Here is a 24,202-nt window from a genome sequence, read left to right as displayed (position 1 = left end):
AGGTCCAGCCTTATTCTATGTGTTTAGATTAAATTGGGATAAAATATTGGGTGTTCAAAATGATGGTAATCCAATGACCATCTCAGATGCACTTACTAGGTTACATAATCTTACCCACTAACCCAAAACCTGTGGAAGTCATGTGACCATGATGACACATTCAGCCGTACAGTTCTGACCATGCTGCATTTGTATTATGCACACATTTTCAAAGAAAAGCACACTCCCGCGTGCGCACACATACACACACACACATACAGACACAGACAGACACACACTCCTCACCCCTCTTGCATGGGATTTTAAACAGGTGTGTTTGCCTGTTAATCCTTCTCATCTTCTTAGTGAGGTGTCAGGTCCTAATTACCCTGTCCATTTCTCACACTCACACAGGGCACATGCACAGATCACCTCCACAAGCTTCACTCCGACACAAAGGCAGCAACAGCGCATAACGTGTCACAGCCGCTGGTGGTGAAAGGCAGAGCGATTCATCCTGGAGCCAGACGACTTCTGAACATAGCCATCATCTCGACACACTGTCATTGGGAAAAAAAAGGACAGTAAGGGATAAGGACGGTAAATCCACCGAATGGACACCTGCCATTAAACAGCTTACGACACCTTCTGACTCTCTGTCTGCGCCAGCACCAGAGTACGAATGACAGAAACCTTCGCCTCAAAGGGAATTTAGTCATCACTACTTCAGTGTTCCTCCATCCAGGTGTATATCTTTCATTTTTTCCCCACCAGTTGACAGGCTCCAGTCCGCCTGGAGGTTGCCCTGCCGCGATGACGGAGAACGGAGAGACTGACGAGGTGCGGGCAGAGGAAGGAGTGGAGTTTGAGAATGAAGAGGCCATCTTGATGCACTTCCAGCACTACACCGAGTCCCGGGCCGCCCTACCCTGGAGTGAGCGCACTCGGCATGAGAAAGTGACCTACTACCTAGACCGCATCTTTCTCGTTTTCATTTGCATAGTTGTGATGATATTTATGGCAGAGGCTATCTATAAGATGTGGTATGTGACCAATGTGAAAGCGATTTACAAGTTTGTGGCGGACATTGTGACATACTTTCTCACACAAGAGGAGGATGAAGAATTAATTGAACTATAATATGTATGATGATTAGAAGCAGGTAGAAGCAACTGTACTCCACATTCATTGTCAATGTATTTAATTCAATGTATAACTCACTGTTAATTAAAATATCTTTCAAAATCCAGGAGAAATCAAACAAAGGCCTGTAAACAATCTTTGAACCACTTTAAATGAAACACACACTCAGACAAGCAAACTGTTCCGTTTTAAAATGACAAACTGAGGGAAAATGCACACTTCATTAGAACAGTAAAATGGGGGGGGGGGGGGGGCTGGTGTTGCTTGACTACTTTTGTTGACAGCGTGATGATAAAATATTTTGGATTATGAGGTGATGGTAATTTGATACCATAGATTTAATAGAGACCCAGTCAGACCAATAGTATGAAAAATCAGGAACAGAGTTTATTTACAATGATGCGCATCAAGGGAGAGACAGCATGACTTCACCTACAGATCCATCAGCTGCTCTAACTAGACAAGGAAATAGTTAGAGTTTAAGTATCCTTCCAGGCTGACGGGAGATGGCGTTGGTCATCCCATCTCACGTGGACTACACTGAATCAGACCCTGATTAGTGGCAGCCTGGCAATCCGGAGCAGATAGCTACTGACGCAGCCATGCAGAACAGTGAAACACTGCAAAGTCATAATATTCCTGCTTATCTCTAAACACAGTCACACAGAGATATACACAGGGACAGTACAGATATCATACAGTCATTACATAGAATCATACTTTTAGTATCAAAGTGACCTACTAATGAGAAATGCAGAACATTAAACCACATATTGGAATATTGGACAAAATGCAGAACATTAAACCATATATTGGAATATTGGACATAATGTTCTATTCCACTTTCTCTCAGAGGGAACCTGAGAGGTTAGAAATGCATTGTTAGAAATTTGTTGTGGCTCTTTATTTCATTCTGTAGACCCTCATTTAATGATCATATACATTTGTCACAGAATGGGAATATGATGATATGTCGTGTAACATCATCACATAGAGTGTGATGTGTCAGATGATATAAATGCATAAAAGTATATGTACTTTCCTCTTCAGTCTCTCAAGTCAATAATAACTACCGGCAAAGCAAAGTTATGTGGTTTTCACAGTATATTTCATCTGAGTTAGGCTGCAGATGACAATGGAAACTAGATGTACCGCATAGCGGTACAAAATATGACCGCCGCTCAGTCCTGTACATCCTTTCCGCGAAAATAAATCACACTAATCAATGTGTCTCCATCTTTTAATCCATCCCCCACTCTTGAAACTTTTGTGTATGCTTGTTTGGCATGCCTGTGTGTGTGTGTGTGTGTGTGTGTGCGGCTGCACAGAAAGTAGCCTACTGGCGCTGAAAAGGTGAATAGATTGTAGAAGTTGCCAAAGAAGTTGTAGCATTGTTATAAAACCTTTAAAATCTCTAAACCATCACAAGTAGGGCAGTTCATCACAGTTCATCCATTGCAACTGGATTGATGAAAGGTCACTTACACCTGTAGGCTACATTGTATTTGGGAAAAGCAAAATGTATCAGCATAATGTTATTTATTTATTTGTTTGTTTATTTATTTATTTACAAAAACATCTCTGTCAGTTCCATGCCGTTTTCAACAGCTATCAAAAACAAAGGTCATTTTTGGATAGATGGATTTTTTGTGAATGTTTCTTCTTCTGCATAAGATTTTAGTCATCTTTAGTTCATGTAATACTTTATTGTCAATGCACAAATGCACAATGCACTGAAACGAAATGCTGTTTTACATCTAACCAGTGGTGCAAATAACTGACATGTCCAAATGGGCCTTGATGAAATGCGTCGCTAGACTGTTCACATTTTAACGGGCCAAAGTTGAAGAGCTGTTGTCCGTTGTTGTTCGTGCAAATATAGTCTGATTCATGTTCCCTTGCATTGTGTAACTGAGGTCCATGGCTTGTCTGGCTTTCACCAGACCAAGCTCAATCTTTTAAGAAATCCAAAAATAAATAGCGGGCAGATCAGGCTGGTTCACCCAGCCTAGTCCATAGGCTCCTGATATTGTTTAATTTTCCGATTGAGATATCCACGCTCTGGCTATTCTAAATGCAAAAATGCATCAGGGAGTTATGACAAAACTGTAACTAACAAACTAGATCCTAATAGAAAGCTGTTAGCTTCCCTAAGCTACAGGTAGGCCTATAAGGTAGGCCTATTTACAACATAAATTGTCAATAGGCTATGCTGGCGACACAAAAAAAATCTCCTTTGGAAACCAATGGCTTACGCCTTACAGTATCAAGCGGACTTAAACTGCCATATCGTGCAAAAAGTTGTAATAAAATTCACGCAGGCTCCATGAGTCAAGGAAAGCGTGAATGAAGTAGCCACTTCTAAATGGGACCCACTACACAGTAGCTTAAGGTGTGTTGCTAAAGCAGCCATAGTGAAATGAAGGTGTCATTGTTTGGATACTTCACACACACATGCTTTTTAATCTCACAGACTACAACTACCAAGCTGGAATCAAAGCACATCGATTCCCCTCTCACACCCTGCACGCACTTCAAACAAATAAACAGGCGTCTCAGTCTCACGCATGTATAGGCAAAACTGTATCAGACTCCTGTAAACACAGGAGCATTGGTAAATCTTCCATTGCACAGAATGATTTTTGTAGCATGTGCAACAAATGACAGTTGAAAGATACAATTACAGTGCTGCTATCAATTTGCTTGGTATAACCGCATTTATAGTTTTCTACAAATGCAATCAAATTATTCAGATATTCAGATTATTCAGATATTATAAGATTAACGTACCTGCAGTAAAAACCAAGCATGTCCGATAAACATTCTCAGATTTATTTCGGCTTCAAGAAGAAATGGGAATTACATTTCATGTGAACATCGTCCTATCCTATACGTTCTCTGCGGTAAACTACAGTCCTTGTAGGAAGCGTCCATTGTTTTTCCAACCCACTTTTAACTTCCAACAAAACTAGATGTACCGCAGAGCAGTACAAAATATGACCGCCGCCCAGTCCAGCACATTTTTTCCACAAAAATAAATCACACTGAAAGGCCTATAGGATTCTAACTGTCTCACTAAATTGCATTATCCACACTCAATTCTCACTGGTATCTGCTAGAAAACAAGTACCAAAACATGATTAGTTCATAGATTTCACATGTAAAATTCATTTTATACAACCCCACCTCCATCTTGCCTGTTCATAATTCTGAGAAATTCTTGAATTGTGTGCATGTGTGCATGTACATGTTTATGTTATGTGTGTGTGTGTGTGTGTGTGTGTGTGTCTGCCCTACCCTCCTTTCGGGGGGTCCAGTCCAGCGGGGGGGCTACAGATCAAAACGAAAAACGATGGATCCATGCTATCCATGTGGGGTTACATGCCCACCAAGTTTTGTGTAACCCGGTCTTTCAGTGTCACGGGAATCCTTGACGGAAATTTGGGCATGCGAAAAAGAAAAAAAAAAAAGAAAAAAAAAGGACAAAAAAAAAAAAATCTGACCAAACCTATATGACTGCCGCTTCGCTGCGCGGCGGTCATAATTACGTCTCACTGCAACAATGCGCCTTCTAGTGGACAAACGACTACTTACTGTATCGCCAATACTGGAAATGCAGCCATGATGATGATGATGAATATTTGGCTTTCTTTTAATCCTACTGAATTTGTAATTATGTATCGGCCGTTCTAATACCGATAGTATGTGCGTACCTGTCTGTGTGTGCATGTGTTTATGTGTGCACCGCCATCTACAGGCCAATGAGTGTACAGTCACTAAATGTACACATAACCTACATTTTTTTACCCCCCCCCCCCATGGATGAAATTCTACGAAACTTGGCATACCCCCAGAGAATGCCAGGTCAATCATACACATACAATTTGGTGCAGTTCTGAACATCTTAACTGAAGATAGGGGCGATTAAAGCAGAATGATATTGCATTTTCATTTTTTACCGGGGGGTTGCAAATCACAAATGAGTGATTATTGGCCAGGTTGATGTGGGCCCTTGAGACCAACATACCATAAAATATTCTTCATCCTCAGTGCCACGGTTCAGGTAGTTATTTAGGAAAAAATGCTTTTTTTGCGGTTCCGGGGGCCCAGCACGGGGGGGGGGGAAATTTTACGGAAAATTTTTCCGTAAAAGTCTAGTGGGGCTACATACCCACCAAATTTCATGTGCACCGGTGTTTCGGTGTCCCGGGTATAGTTGACCAAAAATTCAGGAAGTAGACAGCCTTAATTTCAAGTCATGACTACTATGGCTAGATCACAATGTAGTTTTTCTAAGCTTTTAGATACATGGAGTGTTAGTGAAAAAGCTAACTATACGGCTTGGCTAACTTAAAAATTAATTTATTTCTGAAGCAGTTTTAACTTTTTTTCTTATGTAAATTAGTCGAAGAGAGAAATTGACTTTTAAATTAACTCACATAATAGGGAGTAATTATTTGCCTTTTTTTCTTCTGACCCTCTGCTCCCATAACTTTCTTCTTTTTGGGTCACGGGTGAATTGTGCAACCGTTTCCCGCTTTCCGGTCTTCCACTGCAGCCATACGCGCAACAGTTGGGCTTTAGTTTTTTTGCTGTGAATAGCCTACCTTGTTACCCCTACTTCATTATCTAACTACATACTTTTCGTAAAATATCTTAGTTGCTCGTGGATAAATGCTACTTCATATGAATTCAATTGCCACATTCCAAAGTCTAAATTCCAAACCGCCAATCCACCAAAATGTTGTCGAACTGGACTCTGTCTTGCCTGTATGTGTAACCTAGTGTGGAACCTGCACGGTTCAGCCCTGCACACACCCGGACTCGAACCTGCGAACAGCAGCACCTCGGATCGGATCGGGACTCGAGCGTGCTGACAATCAAGCTAGCTTTCATGCCAGCAGCACTCTTGAGGCACCGGGGAGTGAGGTTTACCAATGCACAGCTAAGCTAGCTGGCATCCGTTACATAGGCCTCCACGTCCCCCCAAATACTACTTCCCCCATAATCACTGCAAGCTTTTCCTGACTATCATGGTAGTGTCATTCGACTTGATGCAGATCTGACTTGATGTGATGCATGCTGAGTTTTTTTGTAACATATTGATAATGAACTACAGTTGCATGTGATGTCACGGCGCTTCATCTCTAACTAATCAAAATGACAATTTGCTTTGTTTTTATTTATTCAATTTTGCAATGAACAGTTAGTTAACTGTAAATCATTAAAAATGGGTGTCTCAACTGTAGCCTACCGTCTCCATATGATAGATAGATAGATAGATAGATAGATAGATAGATACTTTATGATCCCCAGGGGAAATTCAATGGGTACAGTTGAGACACAGTTGAGACAAAAATGCACCTTATGTTTATGAGCTAATTGTGGAAAATGTAAACTATTTATTGGTATTATTGATTGATAATATTTTAGTCTACAAGCTAAGTAAGCGTGACACTTCAGGCCTAATTAACACTTACTGCCAGCTCATCATGTGAGTAGGAGCACAACTAAAGTTACCCTAACATAAAGGTAATCACCACGCGCTTTACATCGCGCTTCGTTAGCACAAAACATTTTTAAGCCAGTCAAGCAAATTGCCATATTGATCAGTTAAGAAATGAAGCGATACCTGTAGTTCGTTAATATGAAAAATGCAAAACAATTAATACTGGTTCTAAAAATATATCATGACCACTAGAAGCAGGTGACCCCAATGCATATGATAGTATGGGGAATTGTGTTATTTTAGGAACGATTCATATAGATTTTTGCAAAAGGTGTTTTTTTTACTTGCTAGGACCCCATTGAATACAAAACAACCTGTTTCCAATTTTTTTTCTTCATTTTCAGTGCCAAAATTCAAGATGGCGGACAATATATGCGGAAAAATAATATAAAGGCTTAAAGTGGTCAACATTTTGATAAATATACACCTAATAAGGTAGACAATTGAGATACAGACTATTTTCAAAAGATGTATTGCATCATTGCCAAAAAATTTGGAGAAAAAATGAAAAAAAAGAAAAAAAATCTGCATCTTGTTTCATTATTGAAGAGTGAACAAAACATTGTCATTGTCACTCAAGTATATTTATCCTCACCACTGTCACTGTCTTTTTAATATTGGTGTACATCTCCTCAGAGCCTTCACACCTGCAAAGTTGCGTGAATGGTAAGTTGTTACTCTTGCAAGAACACCTTATACTGCATTGGCTGGCAAGACAACAACACTTCACAAGTTCCACAACAGCCTCTGGTGCTGGTGGAAGTTTTGACAGAACAGGAGCCCATTGGCCATCAACAATTTGTCTCCATCCCCGTGATAGTGAGTCAAGAATCTTTGGAGCAGGCACTGTATCTTGTGCCCAAACATTTGCTTGCCTATGTGCTCTCAGAATTTCAATTTCAATTTAATTTCAGTTATAGAGCGTCAAAACATTACACATATCTCATGGCGCTTTACAGAGTGTTAAACATTCAGACAGAGCCCATGAGTAACAGGGGCGAGGAAAAACTCCCAAGAATGGGAGAAACATATAGGATGAAACCTCAAGCAGATCCACGACTCAAGGGCCTGACCCATCTGCCTGGGGTCAGTTACAGGGAATATATACAGAGAATAAAACATGGTATTTAGAGCCACCTGAGGTATATGTTACAAAGTGGTTGGATGCATGAAATGCATGAATCCTATTTAGTGTTAAAGGAGAATTCCGGTGTGATATTGACCTAAAGTGTGTTGAAACATGATACCCAGTGTGAACGTATGTCTCATAGCCCATCTCGGCTTGTCCCCTGCACTCCAAAATCTGGCGCTAGTTAGCCGATGCTACCAACAGCTTTTTCAATGGTGGTGCTTCGGCATCGGTCCTCCAGTCCTGTCTAATCACATTGCACTTTTCTCCTTTTTTGCACTTCTGGTTAGACGCAAACCACATTTCGTTGTCTTCATACTTGTACTCTGCAATGACAATAAAGTTGAATCTAATCTACTCTAATCTAATCTATTGGGGTGAGTGTAGAACATTACTTTAATTCAAATGATTATTAGGTTATGTGAAGGAAACTTTATTAAAGGGTATGCCAATAAATAGCATAATGGTGGTTACACCCATCACTGGTTCATAATCATGACATCTCATGTCACCCATGGTCATATTTATTACCTAAGTCATTAAATTTTATTAGAAAATGTATGTATATAATGATAATACCTAACATATATCCATTTAAAATGTTTAAAAAGGCAATTATTTGCAATTTTTGGTGATATATCCGCCATCTTGGATTTTGGACCTGTGCAGTCCGGGAAAAAATTGGAAACAGGTAGTTTTGCAAACTATAGGGTCTGAAGAAGTGAAAAAACATAATTTGCAAAAATCTATATGAAATGTTCCAAACACCTTTTTTTGCTACATATCGCCCTGCACTATGAAAGCCATTTAATTAACTTCCCGATGTGGACCGAGATTTTTCCTAAAAAAAAACGAGCTATGTCTACAGAAGAATCCAGACAGTGGGAGAATCCCATCGAACCAAAGCATCAACTCCTCTAAACTCTGGGAAAGCAACCAGTAGGGGGTGATGAGATTACTTTCCCTCGCCATCATCAGCAGCGTCCGTTCTTAGACGTCACTTCCACAGCAAACTCTCCCTTCCGGAAATCACAAGCAAGCGTGACCTACGTTTCGTGTCTGTAACAGGCTTAAAGTAAGTTTATTTAACTAATTAGTAGTTTGACTTAATTTTGCCCATTAATTATATAATTTAAACCTCAAATGTAATAGTAATAATGTTATTGATGGTATGTGATCACTATGGCCTTTTACAGTCGAGCAGCAAGGGCTCAGGAGCTAGGGAGCTAACACGTCAACGTGACAAGCACCATCTTGTTCTCCCGTTGGAGCACACATTATTAAATGCTGGTTTGAAATGTACATAATAAGTCGTACATTTGCCAATGAGATTGTTCTGTAAGTTATTGTTGCCCAAGGAAATGTGTATTTACATGCCGCCCATGTTCGGTGACACTGACTTTTTAGCTAGCTATCTGTAGGCTAACGTCACTTCACTACATTCCATTACGGTAGCTAAGCAAGTCCTTATAAGGTGAACAGGCGGCCTTTAGCTCTTCATCAATCAGATGTCATGAGAGTGTAGTTGTTGATTAGGGTCATAATAATGCAATACGTGTTTACACCGTATGTTTTATAAACATTAAAAAGACGGTGCGGATGTATAGCACACGCTCAAGTCAAAATGAACTTAATTAGCAAGATTGCTGGCAGGTTGATCTGCTAATGATGGTTTGTGCAGCTAACGTTAGCTAGACAGGTACCGTTTGATATGATATTGATGCACCGTCGCTTCGCACGATCCAACCGGTGCATCCATGTCACCAGTTATGAGTGTGTCGGGTTGTTTAAAATGTTGAATTCTGGTATAGCATAATCGCACTAAATTATTGCGTGCATGACATATTGGATCTGTTGGATATTTGACTCTGGAGGTCATCTTGAAGGCAGTATGAGTATTATGGATAATAGCCAGGTGTTTTAACACAAATTGCATGGATTAACCAATGCAAGCAATTTTAACATCTTACGGTATGAGGTGGGTGTGCGGGCCTATGACCCCAAAGTCAAAGAAGTTTGAGAGAGGTATAGTGTAAATTACATTTTGTCATTTCCTCTCCCTACAGAATGCGTTACGTGGCCGCTTACCTACTGGCAGTACTTGGTGGCAACAACAGCCCCTCCTCCAAGGATATCAAGAGCATCCTCGGGAGTGTCGGAATAGAGGCCGATGATGAGCGTCTTGACAAGGTAACCAAGCTTTTTATGTTTTTACATTTCGAAACCTTACACTGATCAGGTACAAGTTTAGTGTAAGATCACAGAGCCCTCAAATGCGCTCAATTCATATCTGTGATCATATCCATGCAGTTTACTGTCCAATACAATGTATTTATTATATGAGATTGTTCCATGTTATGGTCATTCTTTTTTTTTGTATAATGTTTGCAGTGATCTGTGATTTATCTATGGTAACTTAAAGGGACACCAGGCAAGCCTGATGCTTTTTCTCTATAAAGCTAACCCTAGCGTTGGTACGTGTCAATACGTGTGCGAGTCCTCGCTCGGCTGAAGCTCTTTTCCTTTTCTTTGCATCTTCCGTCAAGGGTTTTCGCTGCTTCTTCGCCGGCTCTGCCATTATACACACATTTGCAACAATCGCTAGCGTTTTGTTAGCCTGCCTCTGTGCTGGGGATGCAGGATGTAAACTGATCCTCCTTTTCGCGATGTCTGTGAGACTTTGTGAGACTGAAGGTCGGCGGGTACGATACACCGAACTTGCAAGCGGGATATTCTTCCTACAGGCAGTAGAGGCGGGCAGGAGAGTCTTCGTTCGCCCTGTAATGAGTAATTTAACCATATACCGACTTACGAAGATGATTAATTAACACGAAAACATTGCCTGGTGTTAATCTATGGTGATTTTAATTATGATAAATGACTTGTGTTGTGCAGTGTTTAATATCTGAATTGTTTCAACAGGTTATTGGTGAACTTAATGGAAAAGACATCAATGAAGTCATGAACGCAGGTAAATGAAGAATGTGTCTAATATATTTCTGATGTGTTGGGACATTAACAACTTCATTTTATCAGTTATGACTATTATATAAAATATGTGTGATACATCTGACATTAGCATTAACCCCAATTTGTACTGATTTAAAATACCGTGGAAAGGTTCCAATGGCCCACCTACCATGACTTCTTTTGCACCTACTTCAGTGCAAACATGATCAGTTAACTTCCTCCTGCCCAGACCAGTAAAGAAGCAAGGACACCCCAGCCAGACGGCCTTTCCAAAACTAGCTGCTAGCCCTCTTCCTACCCACTTCCACTCTGTTTGCACGTTCACATGGTGGGTCCGCCGATTTTTCTTGTAGATCTCTGTTTCTCAAGGTCCCTGAGTAGCTTGAGTTGCTGCATCCAACAGTTAGAGTTTCCAGGCAGCTACAGTGCTACACTCTGGGGGAATGTTCATGAGCCCCCATGTTCATGCTCTCAGAGTGTAGCACTGTAGCTGCCTAGCTGCTTTAGCTGTTGTCTGCAGGAACTCAAGCGAAGTCAAACAGATTACGTTTTTTTCCCCCATACCGACAGTACTCAGTGACCTTGAGATCTATGTGAAAAATGGCCGGATTTCTCCTTTATGTGCCACCAAAAGCAAGTTGCGGGGAGTGAATTGGGTAGGGATAGAAGCTATAATGTCCCAAGGAGTGAGTCTGCATCGATGCTCACTTGGCAAGTTTTTACATGTCTGTGCAGCACCTGAACTTAACTTGTCAGTTATTTTTTGGCCTGCATAGCAGTATTTGTTGCTAATAAATGTAATTTATGTCATTACACAGAAATGGCATAATGTGAAAAATGCCAAAGAAGTAGATGTCAATAGCATAAACATTTACGGGTCTACTTATTACAGCATATTTAAAAGTTGAGTACTTATAAATGAAGTATGAAATACAGCTCCACATGCATAATAATGAAAGGAATAAAGAGGGAAGGCATTCTTTATTCACTAGGGTACTCAAAACTTAGTTTTTGTGGTGTTTTTAATATTTATTGTATCCATTATTTAATGAAACTATTCTGGCGTCAATTTCCTCTTTCCGTCGAGCACCCCAAAGTTAGGCACTCATAACCTGTGATTATACCCTGTTCCATAATGAAAGTGCCCTCGGCATCTGGGAAAGTCATAAAGTTCAATCCGTGTACATGTAGCATGTAACATGGGGGCATCCGTGGCCTACTGGTTAGGGAATCGGACCGAAGGGTGGCCGGTTCAATCCCGGACTGGTAGGAAAAATGTGGGTGGGGGGAGTGACTGAACAGCGCTCTCCCACATCCATATCCACGGATGAGGTGCCCTTGAGCAAGGCACCTAACCCCCAACTGCTCCCTGGGCACCGGATCAGGGGCTGCCCACTGCTCCGGGTGTGTATGTGTGCTCCTAGTGTGCTCACTGCTCTGAGGGGGGGTGTGTGTGTTTGAATGTGTGTACACTGTGTGTGTGGGTACACTACCCCCGGATGGGTAAAATGCAGAGCACGAATTTCCCCTTTGTGGATCAAAAATGTATCTATCTAATCTAATCTAATTTTATCTAATCTAATCTAGTAACCTCATTCCGATGTGCTCCTGTTTTTTCAGGTCTCTCAAAGTTAGCCTCCGTGCCAGCAGGTGGCGCTGTCATGGCCTCTGCCGCAGCTGCAGGTGGAGGTGGAGCTTCTGCAGCTGGGGAAGCCCCTGCCGGTCTGTATCACCATTTTTTGTTAATTGAGGACAAAATGAATTGCTAAATAAGGAAGATCATGATCAGAGTGTATTATATTTGTTATAGTGTTATTGTTTGTAATTACTGTGAGCTGATATTTTTGTTTGTTCTTCTCCACAGCGGAAGAGAAAAAGGAGGAGAAGAAAGAGGAATCAGAGGAGTCTGATGAAGACATGGGATTTGGGCTCTTTGATTAATCTTTCTTTTTTTGATAAAAATAAAAACAAAAACAGAAAATTGCAATCTGTTTTGTGGTCTTGTCTTGACATAAAGTGTTTATTTATGTTTAGATTTATGGTTATAATAGGATGAATCAGTCTCCTTGATTCCCTGATCTATCTCCCTGAAATGTAGAAATTTGTGTGACCCTACACTTCAAAGTATGGAAAATATAAGCATTTTATGTCATAATATGGGTTTTATGCCTAGTCAGGTAGTGAGGGTTGTCAGCATAACTACCTTATGAAGGTGAATATAAAAGAGACACAATGATGTGGAGAGGAGCAGCAATGTGTTTCTTAATGGATATCAATCTCAAAGGACCTATTTTGTTAGAAACTCAGCAACGTATATCCTATGTTGTACTGCTAGTTTGTTTTTTAAGTGTCAAAAGTTAAATAAGGTCATGAAAACAAAAACTACTTTGACAGATATCTGGTAATTGAAAGGGCTATTAGAGCTGTTTAGGAATCAGTATTGAGTGTTTGATGCATGAGAATGGTGGCAGTATATATATATAATGTGTAATTCATTAGTTCATATTTTATATGTCAGTTAATTCATTAGTTGTCTGGCTAACACAATTGTTGCCTTGAACAGCCAACTGGGGGGGATTCCAAGTAAGTGGTAAATCACCTAATAGAAGAGCTGTATGGCTTCATTCTCCAAACAAAAAAATGCCATAGGGCTTGTTGTAGGAGGTATACCACTTACTCGGAGTTAACCTACCCAGGTTTTGTCGCTAAACCACATACTTGGAATACCCCCCAGGCCAAACTCCTGTTAAAAACAAACAAACATAAAAAAAACTGCAACCCACTATTGCACACAATATGCAGAAATAACAGTGGAGAACAAAGCATAATTCTGTAAGGCTACTTAGTTGGCTCGGCTCCCTAGTGAGTGACCAGCTGCATTCATGTCATTAGTCAGTTGTCCTGTAACGTGCTCTACCAAAATAGTCAGCACTTGCAACATGGCATGCCCTGGCAAAGGAGAGTCACACTGACCAGTGCAGTGTCCAACAGCCTTGAACACAACCCTTCTCTGCAGACAGTAGAGATAGAGAGGAAGGCAACTCGAGTGCTGCCACTGGACCTCTTCTCCAGTCCTGTCTGGTCCCCTCACACTCTCTCAGATGAAGTACACAAAGAACACAGGTGAGGAGATTACACTGAAAATGGTCTTTAACGTAAACAATGTATTTGCTTATCTAAAAAATACCCTATATGCGGATATGTATTAGTACACATATAAGTACAAACTAAATTCATGATCTGACCGGTGCACCATGAATAGAAACTGATTGCGCCAACTATTTTCTTTAATTTGTAACTTCTGTGATGGCTTTATGAAAATAACTTTTCATTTATTAAAATATATATGTCCTACAAATTTCACTTTAAGGACAGTTGGAAAGGAAACAGGACAATTTTATTTTTCAAGTGTTATGTTTGTGTTTCAACTCTTGTTTTGCAAGAGACTAAATGTGTACATCCGTGGTGTCTTTAAAAACGTTTCAGACCATACGAAATCCCCAGCAGCCCTGATTAGGCATCTGCATTCATACGGGCTTTTGGATAGAGCCACAGATGGAGACGGAGAGACCTTTGAGGAGGTGGACGACGAGGTGGCAGAGGTCGAGGAGCCAGAGGTCAAGGTGAAGGGGCAGGAGAAGAGATCGTCTGAGGAGGAAGAGGCGACAGGGAAGCCCACATTTGCTGACATTGATTGGCCACCAGAGGGAGTCGAAGTGGACTCTGTGGAGTACTACCGCAGACTGAAGGACCTGCCCTGGAGCCTCCCTGCCCTGGAGCAGGCGCTATACCTCAGCCTGCCTGCGTGGGTACAGGCAGGTGGGTGCTCTGGCCTCTCCGTGCTATGACACAGGGCCCAGTACTCACTGGGCACCGATCCACCACTTCTGCCCTCATTCAGAGTGTCTGCCAGGTTTCCCCTAACATGTTGCTCAACACCGGAGCATTGTAAATGTGTCTTGTCTCTCTTTCTCTGAGGAGATACATTATATTGGCGTACCATATACAGATCACACATACTGCATTGAATTACATGTTCAATTGAACAAAACTAGTAAAATAGAAAAAGGCTACACTTAAAAGCTATATGCACATTGTACTATTGTGTTTAAGAGGATAAGTTGGCTTAGTGTAAATGAATGAGTGAAGGCTGTATTCTTTGTAGTCCTCATGTACACAACACATGACCAGTGTCTCTTCTCTTTGTGTGCTCCTTTAGCTTTGCTTTGTAACCTTTTGGGGCATGTGGTCAAATCTGATGTGCCAGGCTTTTCCTTCCCAGTGCGCATGATGTCCTACCTCCTTCTCCCCTACACTTTACCAGCCTCTGCCATCTTTCAGCTCAACTACAGGTGATGGCTACACTCTCAATAATTAATTGACAAAGCCATAAACTAAAACCTTTTCATATCACAAGAAGACAAAGTTCAAATGCATTTTAACTGTAAGTCTGTTAGCGATGTTATCCAACCCTGTATATGTTGATGTAATTCCTCCTCGTGAAACACTTTGCCTCATAACTATTTTTCTCAATCCTAACACTCCTGAGTACAACACTCCCAATATCCTGCATGCTTTAGATATGCTGCATGTGTCAGACTATAAATGATGTGCCACCAATTTACCTCAGATGATGGCAAGTACTGTATCTTTGCTTGTACTAGATTCATGCGCTTGGCATATTGGGATAAAACCAATTTGCTGAAGTGTTTCAAAGGAGTCCAAGAGAGCGTCCATTGGAAGAGGTGGAACAGAAAAGTCCAGGAGAAAGCCCATTGGCTGAGCTGGATCGGAGGACTACAGGATAAATCCCATTGGCCAACGTGGGTCACAGGGCTCCAGGAGAAAGCTCATTTGCTGTGGTGGGACGTGAGGCAGGTTGTGCGGCTTCTCGTCAGAGTCTCTGTTTCCAGTCTAAAGACAATGCTGCCTGGCAGGTGAGGCCTCTTAATCACTCCAAGTGCAAATCATCTTGAAGCTCTCGACACATTCCTGGTTCTTTCAGTGAGCAAGCAGAAAAGAGCTCAAATAAAACGCTGTTGACAGTTCGACTCCTGCCAAATGCAGTGTGTGTTAATCTAATGACACTTGAGGGCACCTTGAAGGCAATCTCTACTTTGCCCTTTTGGTTGCCAAACCCAGATAAGTTTCCAGCTAGTTATGGTTCGCTGTGTGTATTGATAGACAAGACAACTCATTGAATTTACTTTCATTTGTTTCTGTTGTCTTTGAGTTTCACTTCTGCATTCCAGGTTGCCGTCTCTTCCATTTTCTTTACTGCATTTTCCAGCTGTGAGCCTCCAGTGGCTCCAATCCATCCCTCTCCCCTCCATCCCTCTCCCCTCCATCCCTTTCCCCTCCATCCCTCTCCCCTCCATCCCTCTGCCCTCCATCCCTTTCCCGTCTTTGTGCTCCCTTTCTTTCTTTGCTCCTTCTCTCTTGCTGCGGATTCTCCCCTTACGGTTCCTCAGTTTTGGATCAGCGCCACAGACAGAACCCGGCCCTGCGAGGGGCACCATCCAGAGAAAGCGGCACTCCATGCTGCGGTTCCACCTCTCCACCACCTCCAGCGCCTCCAACCTGGACCCCCTGGGCCCTTCCTCGGACACCCCCTGCCCCCCAGAGCCCCCCCGGGCCTTCTCCCTCCTCATCAACCTGCAGCTGGAGGTGGATGAACAGCCAGAGTTCTACCCTGTTCTGCCTCAGCTGCCAGCCCCCCTGGAGGTCCAGCTCAGTCCAGAGGAGGTGGAGGATGAAGGCCTCTGCTCCCCCCATATCTCCTTCCTGGGCGTCAGAGAGGAGGATGTGAGAGATGAGGACAGTGATGTGGAGGACTCTGGGACATCTGGGATAGCTCCTCTTCATAGTCCTCCCATAATGACCTTTGCCAGTAAACAGTCTCCGAATAGCATTCAATTACATGCATTAAATATCACTGAATAAGTATTGAGTGCTGGTATGTCTAGAACTAAGAGATAATAAACATCCCTCTGTCTTAACTGGAATATGAAGTGTATACATTGTTTCTCCTTTATCAAAAGAAAGCAACCATAATGGTGAAACCATTGTGAATGCAGCTTGTGTTGAAGGTAAAGCTGCAATTCTAATCCCTGCCTAAGCTGTCAATTCATTGTTTGTACACAAAATACTCTGGTGTTTGTACAGTCCTGTCTCTGTAAATGGAAAACAAATATAGTGGCTCAGATCAAGCTGTAAACAATGTAAATGAGTCAACTTCAGTACACAGAATTAAAACTGAATCACGCACTGCATCTTTAAGAATTTCTTTGTGACAGTTGAAATGGAGAAAAAGTTTCACAATTTCCATCACAAGGTACATGTCAGTCATAATTACCCCAAATTAAATTGTTTTCGTGTTATTTATACATGTGTACAGTCAGAGGTCATCATCTGATTGTTTTTGTTTCAGTTTTACAGTAGAGCCAGACATTGCACAAGAGCTTGCCAGAGGGGTAGGCGTCTATGACAACCTGCCAGATCGGTTCCATGTCTAGGAGTTATATAATAACATTGGGATGTGGACTTCCAGACCTCATGTGTTGAGGTTCTCGTGTCATTGGAAATGCACTGACATGCTGTTATACAACCTGGTTAAGACAGTTTGTGCAGTGTGTGATATGATTGGGATGAGGACTCAGGCATAAGCCTATTTTGGTTCAGTGTATGGAACGGATGGCCAATTATTTATTTATTTTTTACATCTGTTGGTGGACGTAGATGCCAAATATCAGGTTTTGTGTTTGCCAAGTTGGAATGTGGTTTTCCTACAATGTAAGGCTTAAATAGATTATTGTTCAGCCATGTGAGTGATCCTATCTCAGCAAGGGTTCATATTTCACCCACTAATAGCAGCACATATCACCAAGTTAGTCTTCTTTCTTCCTCTGAGTACCTTAGTTATACCTTAGTTTGTAGGTAAGAGACTAACTTGAACATTAGGTTTAATAAAGTAGAAAAAAACATATTTATTTATTATATTATATTATACAATATGTATGCCAGCATACATAATATAGAAAATTATTCACATTTGGAAATAATTTAAAGTAAGGAGCTACACACACTGCGATGCACATTTTAAACACTATTTTCACATCATTTCCATTTGGCAGTTGTCTGACATTAGGTCTTGCCATTTCTTAAAGTGCTGGATTTGGTAAACTTTGTCAACTTCGTCCTTCATCGAAACACCTCCGAATGCTTCCCGTTACAGGAAGTAAAGGTTGTCGCCATTTCCTGTCATTATCTGACTGGCTCCAAGAAGAGAATCCTCTACGCTTCTCACATTCACATTCCTGAGAGAAAAAAGAAGATAATTTAAAAATTTCATTCTTAACATTATTTCTTCACATAATGATCATGTAACTTGTCGTTTACATTTAAAAATATACATAAATATTTGTACATGTACACTTATAACAAGCTGTAGAGGTCAAAAAGACTTTCATGCAGAGCAGTTTGTCACTCATTTCAATGTGACTCAAATGTGGGTCATTTGTGTGCCAATTACTCCTACATCATACATCCTCTTGACTACCATTGACCCAAACAGGAATAACTACCACTTACAGTATGAATGCTTATTGTTGAATTATGGGAAACCCATATGTTTACTTCCGATTTCAGGCTTTTTTGTGCGTAACTCTTTCTACTGAGTCATTGTGTTATACTGTGTTATTCACCCATATCTTCCAGACACAATACAGAAACAGATTGCATTAATCATGCATCAACAATATTATCCACCCACTCACCTTGGCAGGTGCTTGTTTCAGGTGAAAAATTGGACCTCTCCCGGGCCGGGCTCAGTGATCGGGCTAGTGGGCTGGGCCTCTGTTGTGTATGTGAAGCGGTCCTGCAGATAGCGGTTGCCCATGCCCATGATGTGGCTGGGACTGTGACGCGACAGGCCCGCCACCCGGGCCGTGAAGTCCAGCGTGAAGGCCAGCTTGACCAACTCCGGCGCCACCACCTGGTCCTCGACCGGCTGTGCGGGCATCTCGGACTGCACATACTGGTCAGCCAGCTGCTGGAAGGAGCCGTAGGTCAGGCCCTGAAAGAAGCTGGTCAGGCTGGGGCTCTCCTTCATCTGGGAGGCAAAGCAAGATGGAGGACAGGGTAAGAGTTTGTCTACAGAGTGTGCTGCTGCACAAGCTCAGACATGTGCTGATAACTGTGGTCTCTGACTTAGCTTAATCTGTTCTGATTCAGCTGGGTGAAAGTGGTACGACAGTAATAAATCAATGACCTTATAGCTGTGGCAATCAGTTATCAAATACTTGGTTTCTTAGGTTCAAGTTCAAGTAGTTTATTGTCATGTACTCATAAAAGGAATTATAATGAGCAGGTAAATACAGTATAAGTACATATATTCTTACTCTGACTTTAAGAAAAGTGGAAAAGGCAAAAGACAAGAACTTCCAGTGTATGGGCGTAAATCAGTGTGAAAGACAACACAGGTGAGCTTAACTACAGCATGAACAGTGGAAATCGGGTGTAGACGGCCATAAATACAAACCTTTGCATCCAGGACATCCCCTTGCTGTTTGATGAGGGCTATGAGCCTGTCTGTCACCTCCTCTGTTGACACTGTGAAGAGAGATATAGCTGTTTTAAGACATGTATAGATTGCAGGTATAGAAATGTAGGTTATCCACCAATTTTTGGTGTTTGTCTATTATGAAGAATAACACAATGCAAGAACAAACATTTCTCACTACCAGCATTATTGCTAAAGGAATGTTGCGCAAGCAAGAACATGCTTGTTAGTGGACATTGAGACGTGACTTTTTACATGTCTCAGATGAAACATACTTTTTATCTCTGCACTTTACCAATAAAGATTTGGGTCTCACAAATGTCTATGGTGCAGTCTCACAAGCTTTTGCTCCTGAATGTGGCCAAAGTGGTTGAGAAATGACAGTCTGAGGAGCTCTGGCCTATAATAATGAGCTAGCTAATAAAGCCATACAGACTTATTTAATGTAAAATGGCAATAATGTAACACACAAAGGGAAAAATACTTACAGCTCTGAGTGTCCGTTTCAGCGGGTGGTACGCCTGGAGCAAGTGCCACGTGCTCCTCTGTGGGACTGTCCATCACCTCAGTCACAATCTTCTTCAGCTCATCAGATACATTCTCATAGTACGAGTCTGTGGGCTCTACTCTCTGGAACCCTGTTATTAAAACACATACATGTCTCAGTCAGTAATGCTACATACAATTGTTGCAATGAGGACACAGACGCATGGACATCACTCATAAAAGGTACTTGGGTCAACAAGTGCCATTCAGCTATTGTATTAAATCCAGCTGGAGATTATATAGGTACTGTATTTATCAATAGTTGAGGATCAGGACACACCCACAGTCCCTAATGTGTTTGTACAAGAAAGTAAACCAATGACATTCATCAGGCATCTATTAAATAAAGACGCATAAAAGCATCTCTGTAAATAAAAAGGACTAGCTTGATGTTGCTCGAAAGCACATCTGAGCAAACCTACCATCCACCACCAGTGATGAGGGTCTGCTAATGGAGAGTCCATCCATCGACAGCCTCTGAGACAGTCTCCTGCGGGAGCGGCGTTTTTTGGTGGACCTCTTGCGGCGTAGCGTGACTTCCTCTCCGCCGGTCATGGGTCTGGGGATGGACAGGCTGTTGGGTGGGGGGAGGGCGGCCTCCACAGGCTCCTGGGGGGAGCGCACAGCTCTTACAGGGCTGGGGTCCCGTTCATCGGTGTCGCTATCGCCACGTGAAAAGAAGCCGACGATGCTCTTCCAGAAGGAGACCTTGGGCTTCTTGGTCTTAGGTTTGCTTTTCTTCTCTCTTCTTCTCTTCCCTTCCTCTTCTTCTCTTTTCTCTGTGGAGGACTCCAGGTTTGAAACTGCTGTGGTCTCATGCTCTGCTGTCTTGCCCTCAGGAGAAGCTGGTTTGGAACTTTTGGAGAGTTTGCTGGGTCTCCTGCCCTTGTCCCTGAAACTCATCCACCTCTTCTTAAGCGTGTTCTTCTTCTGATGACTGGCTTTCTCATCTGTCTGCGATTCACAGACAGGCCTGAATGCTGCAATGGGAAGCTCCTCTGCGTCCACCATGAGGTGTATAGACGTGTCACTAGAGTGCCTGCGGTCCCTCTTGTTCCTCTCCGCCAGTGTGACCCACTTGCGATTCTTCCTGCCAGCTCTCCTGCCATTGGATCCGTCATTGAGGCTCAGGCTGCGTTTAACATACACTTCCAGCAGACGGGAAGTGTCCTGCTGGCCCACATACAACAGCAAGGGGCCCGGTGTGCAGCTCTCATCTGGTGTAGACATTTGACTAAACACAAGGGAGGGGAACAGCAACCACACGATCAATCATTTATCAATCAATCACGCCCCTGCATGACAAGCAAAAGATGAGTAAATTATGAAGAACGCATTCAATAAGTAAAAGCCAACATACTGAGCAATCCTATCCATAATCCATATTTTCTTTTAGCGCTGGTGGACAATCTAACACCTACAAACAAGCTTGTTTGAAGGGTTTCAGTCACTGCATCAAAAAGTCCATGGGGAGACATTCAGGCAATGAAGAACAACATAGACTGGGCTTAACGCACGCTTCTCGTGAAATATAAACATCTTAATGGTATCTTAATATGTTCACAACTCTTGATCAACTTTTTTCACAATTCCTTTCTATCGGTAAGTAATGTTATATATATATATAAAATATGCATAGCCTATAGGCCTACTGTATCAAACTTGAAATCACATAATGTTGGCACCCACCTTTTCTCCGTGGTTTGTCCTCGATATCACTTTCTCTTGCTATGTGCTTGACCTGATCACAACTTCAGAAAGTCTGAGCATGAAACGTAGCTCAGCAGGTATATCTACCTTACTGTATACTTTGGACCAAGTTTGGGCATATCCAGAGCTGACGCCACGCCTCGAAAGATCGGGTAACCAATAGTTTCTTTTTCACGTCACTCTGTGTAGGAGACACGCGCAGTCGCATGCAGGTGAATGAGAATGTATTTCGTAGGTGAGCAGGTCAGCTGATAAGTCGCTCTCTATTGCTGGTTGTTTACGGTTTCAGTTGCCGAGGCTTTACAAGAAGGAAGTAGATGCGTATTGCTCACGTAACGCAGAACACGCCTGGGATTTCCCATCCATCCAGCAGCAGTGAAAGCCTAAACGAGTTGATGAGTTAGTTCGGTCGTCATGTGATTTTTCATAAACCATGTGCATAGGACAGGAATTGTGCCAGTATGAGACTAATCATTCACGTACAGGGTTTACTGGCCAATATACCGTATAGTGTGGCAACTATAGCCTACTTGTGTTGGAAGCAACCTGAAAACCCTTAGCAAGAGTTGTTAATTGCATTATTATAGGTAATCAGTGACAGAGGCGGACAGAGTACACAGCTTCATTACTTGAGTAAAAGTACAGATACCCTTTGCTAAATTTTACTTAAGTACAAGTAAAGGTACAACAGTCAGATGTCTACTTAAGTAAAAGTACTGAAGTACTTGTTTTTAAAAGTACTTGAGTATCAAGAGTACAAGAGTAGCCTACATTTTCTAAATATTGCATTACTAGTGCCACAGTGCTTATGTACAGAAACGTCCTACATGGAGATTTAAAATTTTAATGTTAATACCTTGGAGAATGTAAAATGAATTGGAAGTAAAATCAAGTAATTTTCATCTTTTTACCACGTTGCCAGGGATGGGCAGTATTTCTAATACATGTATTTAAAATACGTATTTCAAATACAAATACTATTTTGTAATTGAAACACTTGAAGCGAAAACTATCATTAACTTGTTCAGAAAATTGAAATAGTCTGGCGAGGTGGGGCCACAGGTTGGCACATTCCCGGGATGGACCTGCTGCGTCTTCATCCATTGTTTCGTCCATGGTTTCGTCTCTTATCTAAATCTGACCATGAAGTTGACTTTGGTGGAAAGCTGAAGGTGATTGCTGATAGGCTGTCCCAATCAGTGGCGCTGCACAATCCAATCACGTTTGAGAGGGAAACAACAAATTGAGGGTTTCCGAGATTTTTCTTTTTTCCTTTTTTTTTTTAGAAGTAACGGGTACTCACGGTTATGGATAGAAATGTAGTGGAGTAAAGAGTACAATATTTGCCTCTCAAATGTACTTGAGTAAAGTCATGAGTACTCCCCAAAAATGATACTCGAGTAAAGTACAGATCCCTCAAAACTGTACTCCGTTACTGTCCAGCTCTGATCAGTGACAGGTTTATCTCTAAGTAGCCTACATTCATGTCAGCTGTGTCTCATCTTTAATCAAAACCCAACAATACCAAGTTTATAAATAGCCTAGTTCTTAGTTGAAACTGACAAAATTGTCTGTATTCGTCATTGTTCAGTCTGTTACAAATTAGACTATAAATAAATAATAAAATCAATGAAAAATGGCATTGACAAAAATTACAATTTCCCCTAATAGGGTGTTACACAACATGTTGGTGGAACACGCTACCAGTTCCTATTAGAGCAGGGACATCCCTCTCCATCTTCAAAAAACTCCTGAAGACCCGGCTCTTCAGAGAATATCTCCTCTCGTAGCACTACTTACAACTAGCCCTGCTAATTCTAGCACTTCCACCTGACTAGAATTGACACTTGACTGTATAAAAACAGCACTCACTGATGCACTTTTTCTGCTGGTGAAGGTACTCCACCTTTTTTAATTGTCTTAAATTGTTCTAGAATTGTTGAGAGAATTGCTTTAAAAAACTTTCAACTGTTTACCATGTTGTAAGTCGCTTTGGCTAAAAATGTGTCAGCCAAATGTAATGTAATGTAGAGGTAGTCGCTTAACCATTACCGACACTCTTTATCCTTGGGGTCAATTTGACCCCAGCTAAATAAACCCTCAGAAAATGATTATAATTCATATCGTTACCCAGTTTTTTTGTGACAGGTACTTAACAAGAGTGTAATAACCACCATCAAAAGCCCTACAAAACAATCCCACCCCCCACACCCCTTTATGAACCTTGGAACCCTGGCTGGCAATATTGCCCATCCAGTGTCAGCAGCCCAAAGGCTTGCTGTTGCTTCCCCTTTTGACTTATATAGTCCTGCCAAAATGACTTATATGTAATATGTACTTGTGTATGTAATAATGATAATAACACTATGTTCTTATACTATTCAAATAATAATATCCATAATGTGTCAAATATTCATGTATCCTATGTTTCATACAGCTGGGGTCAAACTGACCCCAAGGAACATCAATGTACAAAATATTTATATAGGACATTGAAAACAAATTATTGTACAAATTTCATACTAACTCTGTTGTACCCTTCAATTGATAGATGATGATAGATAGATACTTTATTGATCCCCAAGGGGAAATTCAGGAGGAATTGAGGAAAAGTCATGAAACATGAAGCAAAAAAAAAAAGTGAACCATATATTTT

General features: G+C 41.5%; 3 protein-coding genes across 4 annotated transcripts; 2 read left to right on the top strand and 1 right to left on the bottom strand.

The window, feature by feature from the left end:
• The first annotated feature begins 8,745 nt into the window (after positions 1-8,745).
• Positions 8,746-12,717, top strand: rplp2a (ribosomal protein, large P2a). Its single transcript, XM_076268269.1, has 5 exons — positions 8,746-8,835; positions 9,827-9,950; positions 10,683-10,731; positions 12,351-12,452; positions 12,595-12,717. The coding sequence occupies exons 2-5, from the start codon at positions 9,828-9,830 to the stop codon at positions 12,669-12,671; spliced, it is 351 nt and encodes a 116-aa protein (XP_076124384.1). The 5' UTR covers positions 8,746-8,835; position 9,827; the 3' UTR covers positions 12,672-12,717.
• Positions 12,718-13,762: 1,045 nt separating this feature from the next.
• On the top strand, positions 13,763-16,835 carry LOC143104378 (uncharacterized). 2 transcript variants are annotated; one of them, XM_076268429.1, is made up of 5 exons: positions 13,763-13,853; positions 14,217-14,549; positions 14,950-15,082; positions 15,395-15,667; positions 15,983-16,835. In XM_076268429.1, exons 1-5 carry the CDS (start codon positions 13,832-13,834, stop codon positions 16,671-16,673), a joined length of 1,452 nt encoding a protein of 483 aa, XP_076124544.1. In that variant the 5' UTR covers positions 13,763-13,831; the 3' UTR covers positions 16,674-16,835. The 2 variants fall into 2 exon arrangements, with proteins under 2 accessions (XP_076124544.1, XP_076124545.1); XM_076268430.1 differs by lacking the exon at positions 14,950-15,082 and having other exon boundaries at positions 14,217-14,553.
• An 897-nt stretch (positions 16,836-17,732) lies between these two features.
• On the bottom strand, positions 17,733-21,766 carry LOC143103767 (uncharacterized). Its single transcript, XM_076267580.1, has 6 exons — positions 21,526-21,766; positions 20,259-21,070; positions 19,779-19,928; positions 19,270-19,340; positions 18,506-18,840; positions 17,733-18,046 (listed from the first exon to the last, which is right to left on the bottom strand). The coding sequence occupies exons 2-5, from the start codon at positions 21,064-21,066 to the stop codon at positions 18,523-18,525; spliced, it is 1,347 nt and encodes a 448-aa protein (XP_076123695.1). The 5' UTR covers positions 21,067-21,070; positions 21,526-21,766; the 3' UTR covers positions 17,733-18,046; positions 18,506-18,522.
• Between the last annotated feature and the right edge of the window lie 2,436 nt (positions 21,767-24,202).

The sequence above is a fragment of the Alosa pseudoharengus genome, unplaced genomic scaffold (assembly GCF_046254945.1).
Source record: "Alosa pseudoharengus isolate Yale_2024_CS ecotype anadromous, Long Island Sound unplaced genomic scaffold, YU_APseudo_1.1 YU_APseudo_1.1_scf_5, whole genome shotgun sequence".
Classification (NCBI taxonomy): domain Eukaryota; kingdom Metazoa; phylum Chordata; class Actinopteri; order Clupeiformes; family Clupeidae; genus Alosa; species Alosa pseudoharengus.
This window is presented reverse-complemented; position numbering and strand designations above follow the sequence as displayed.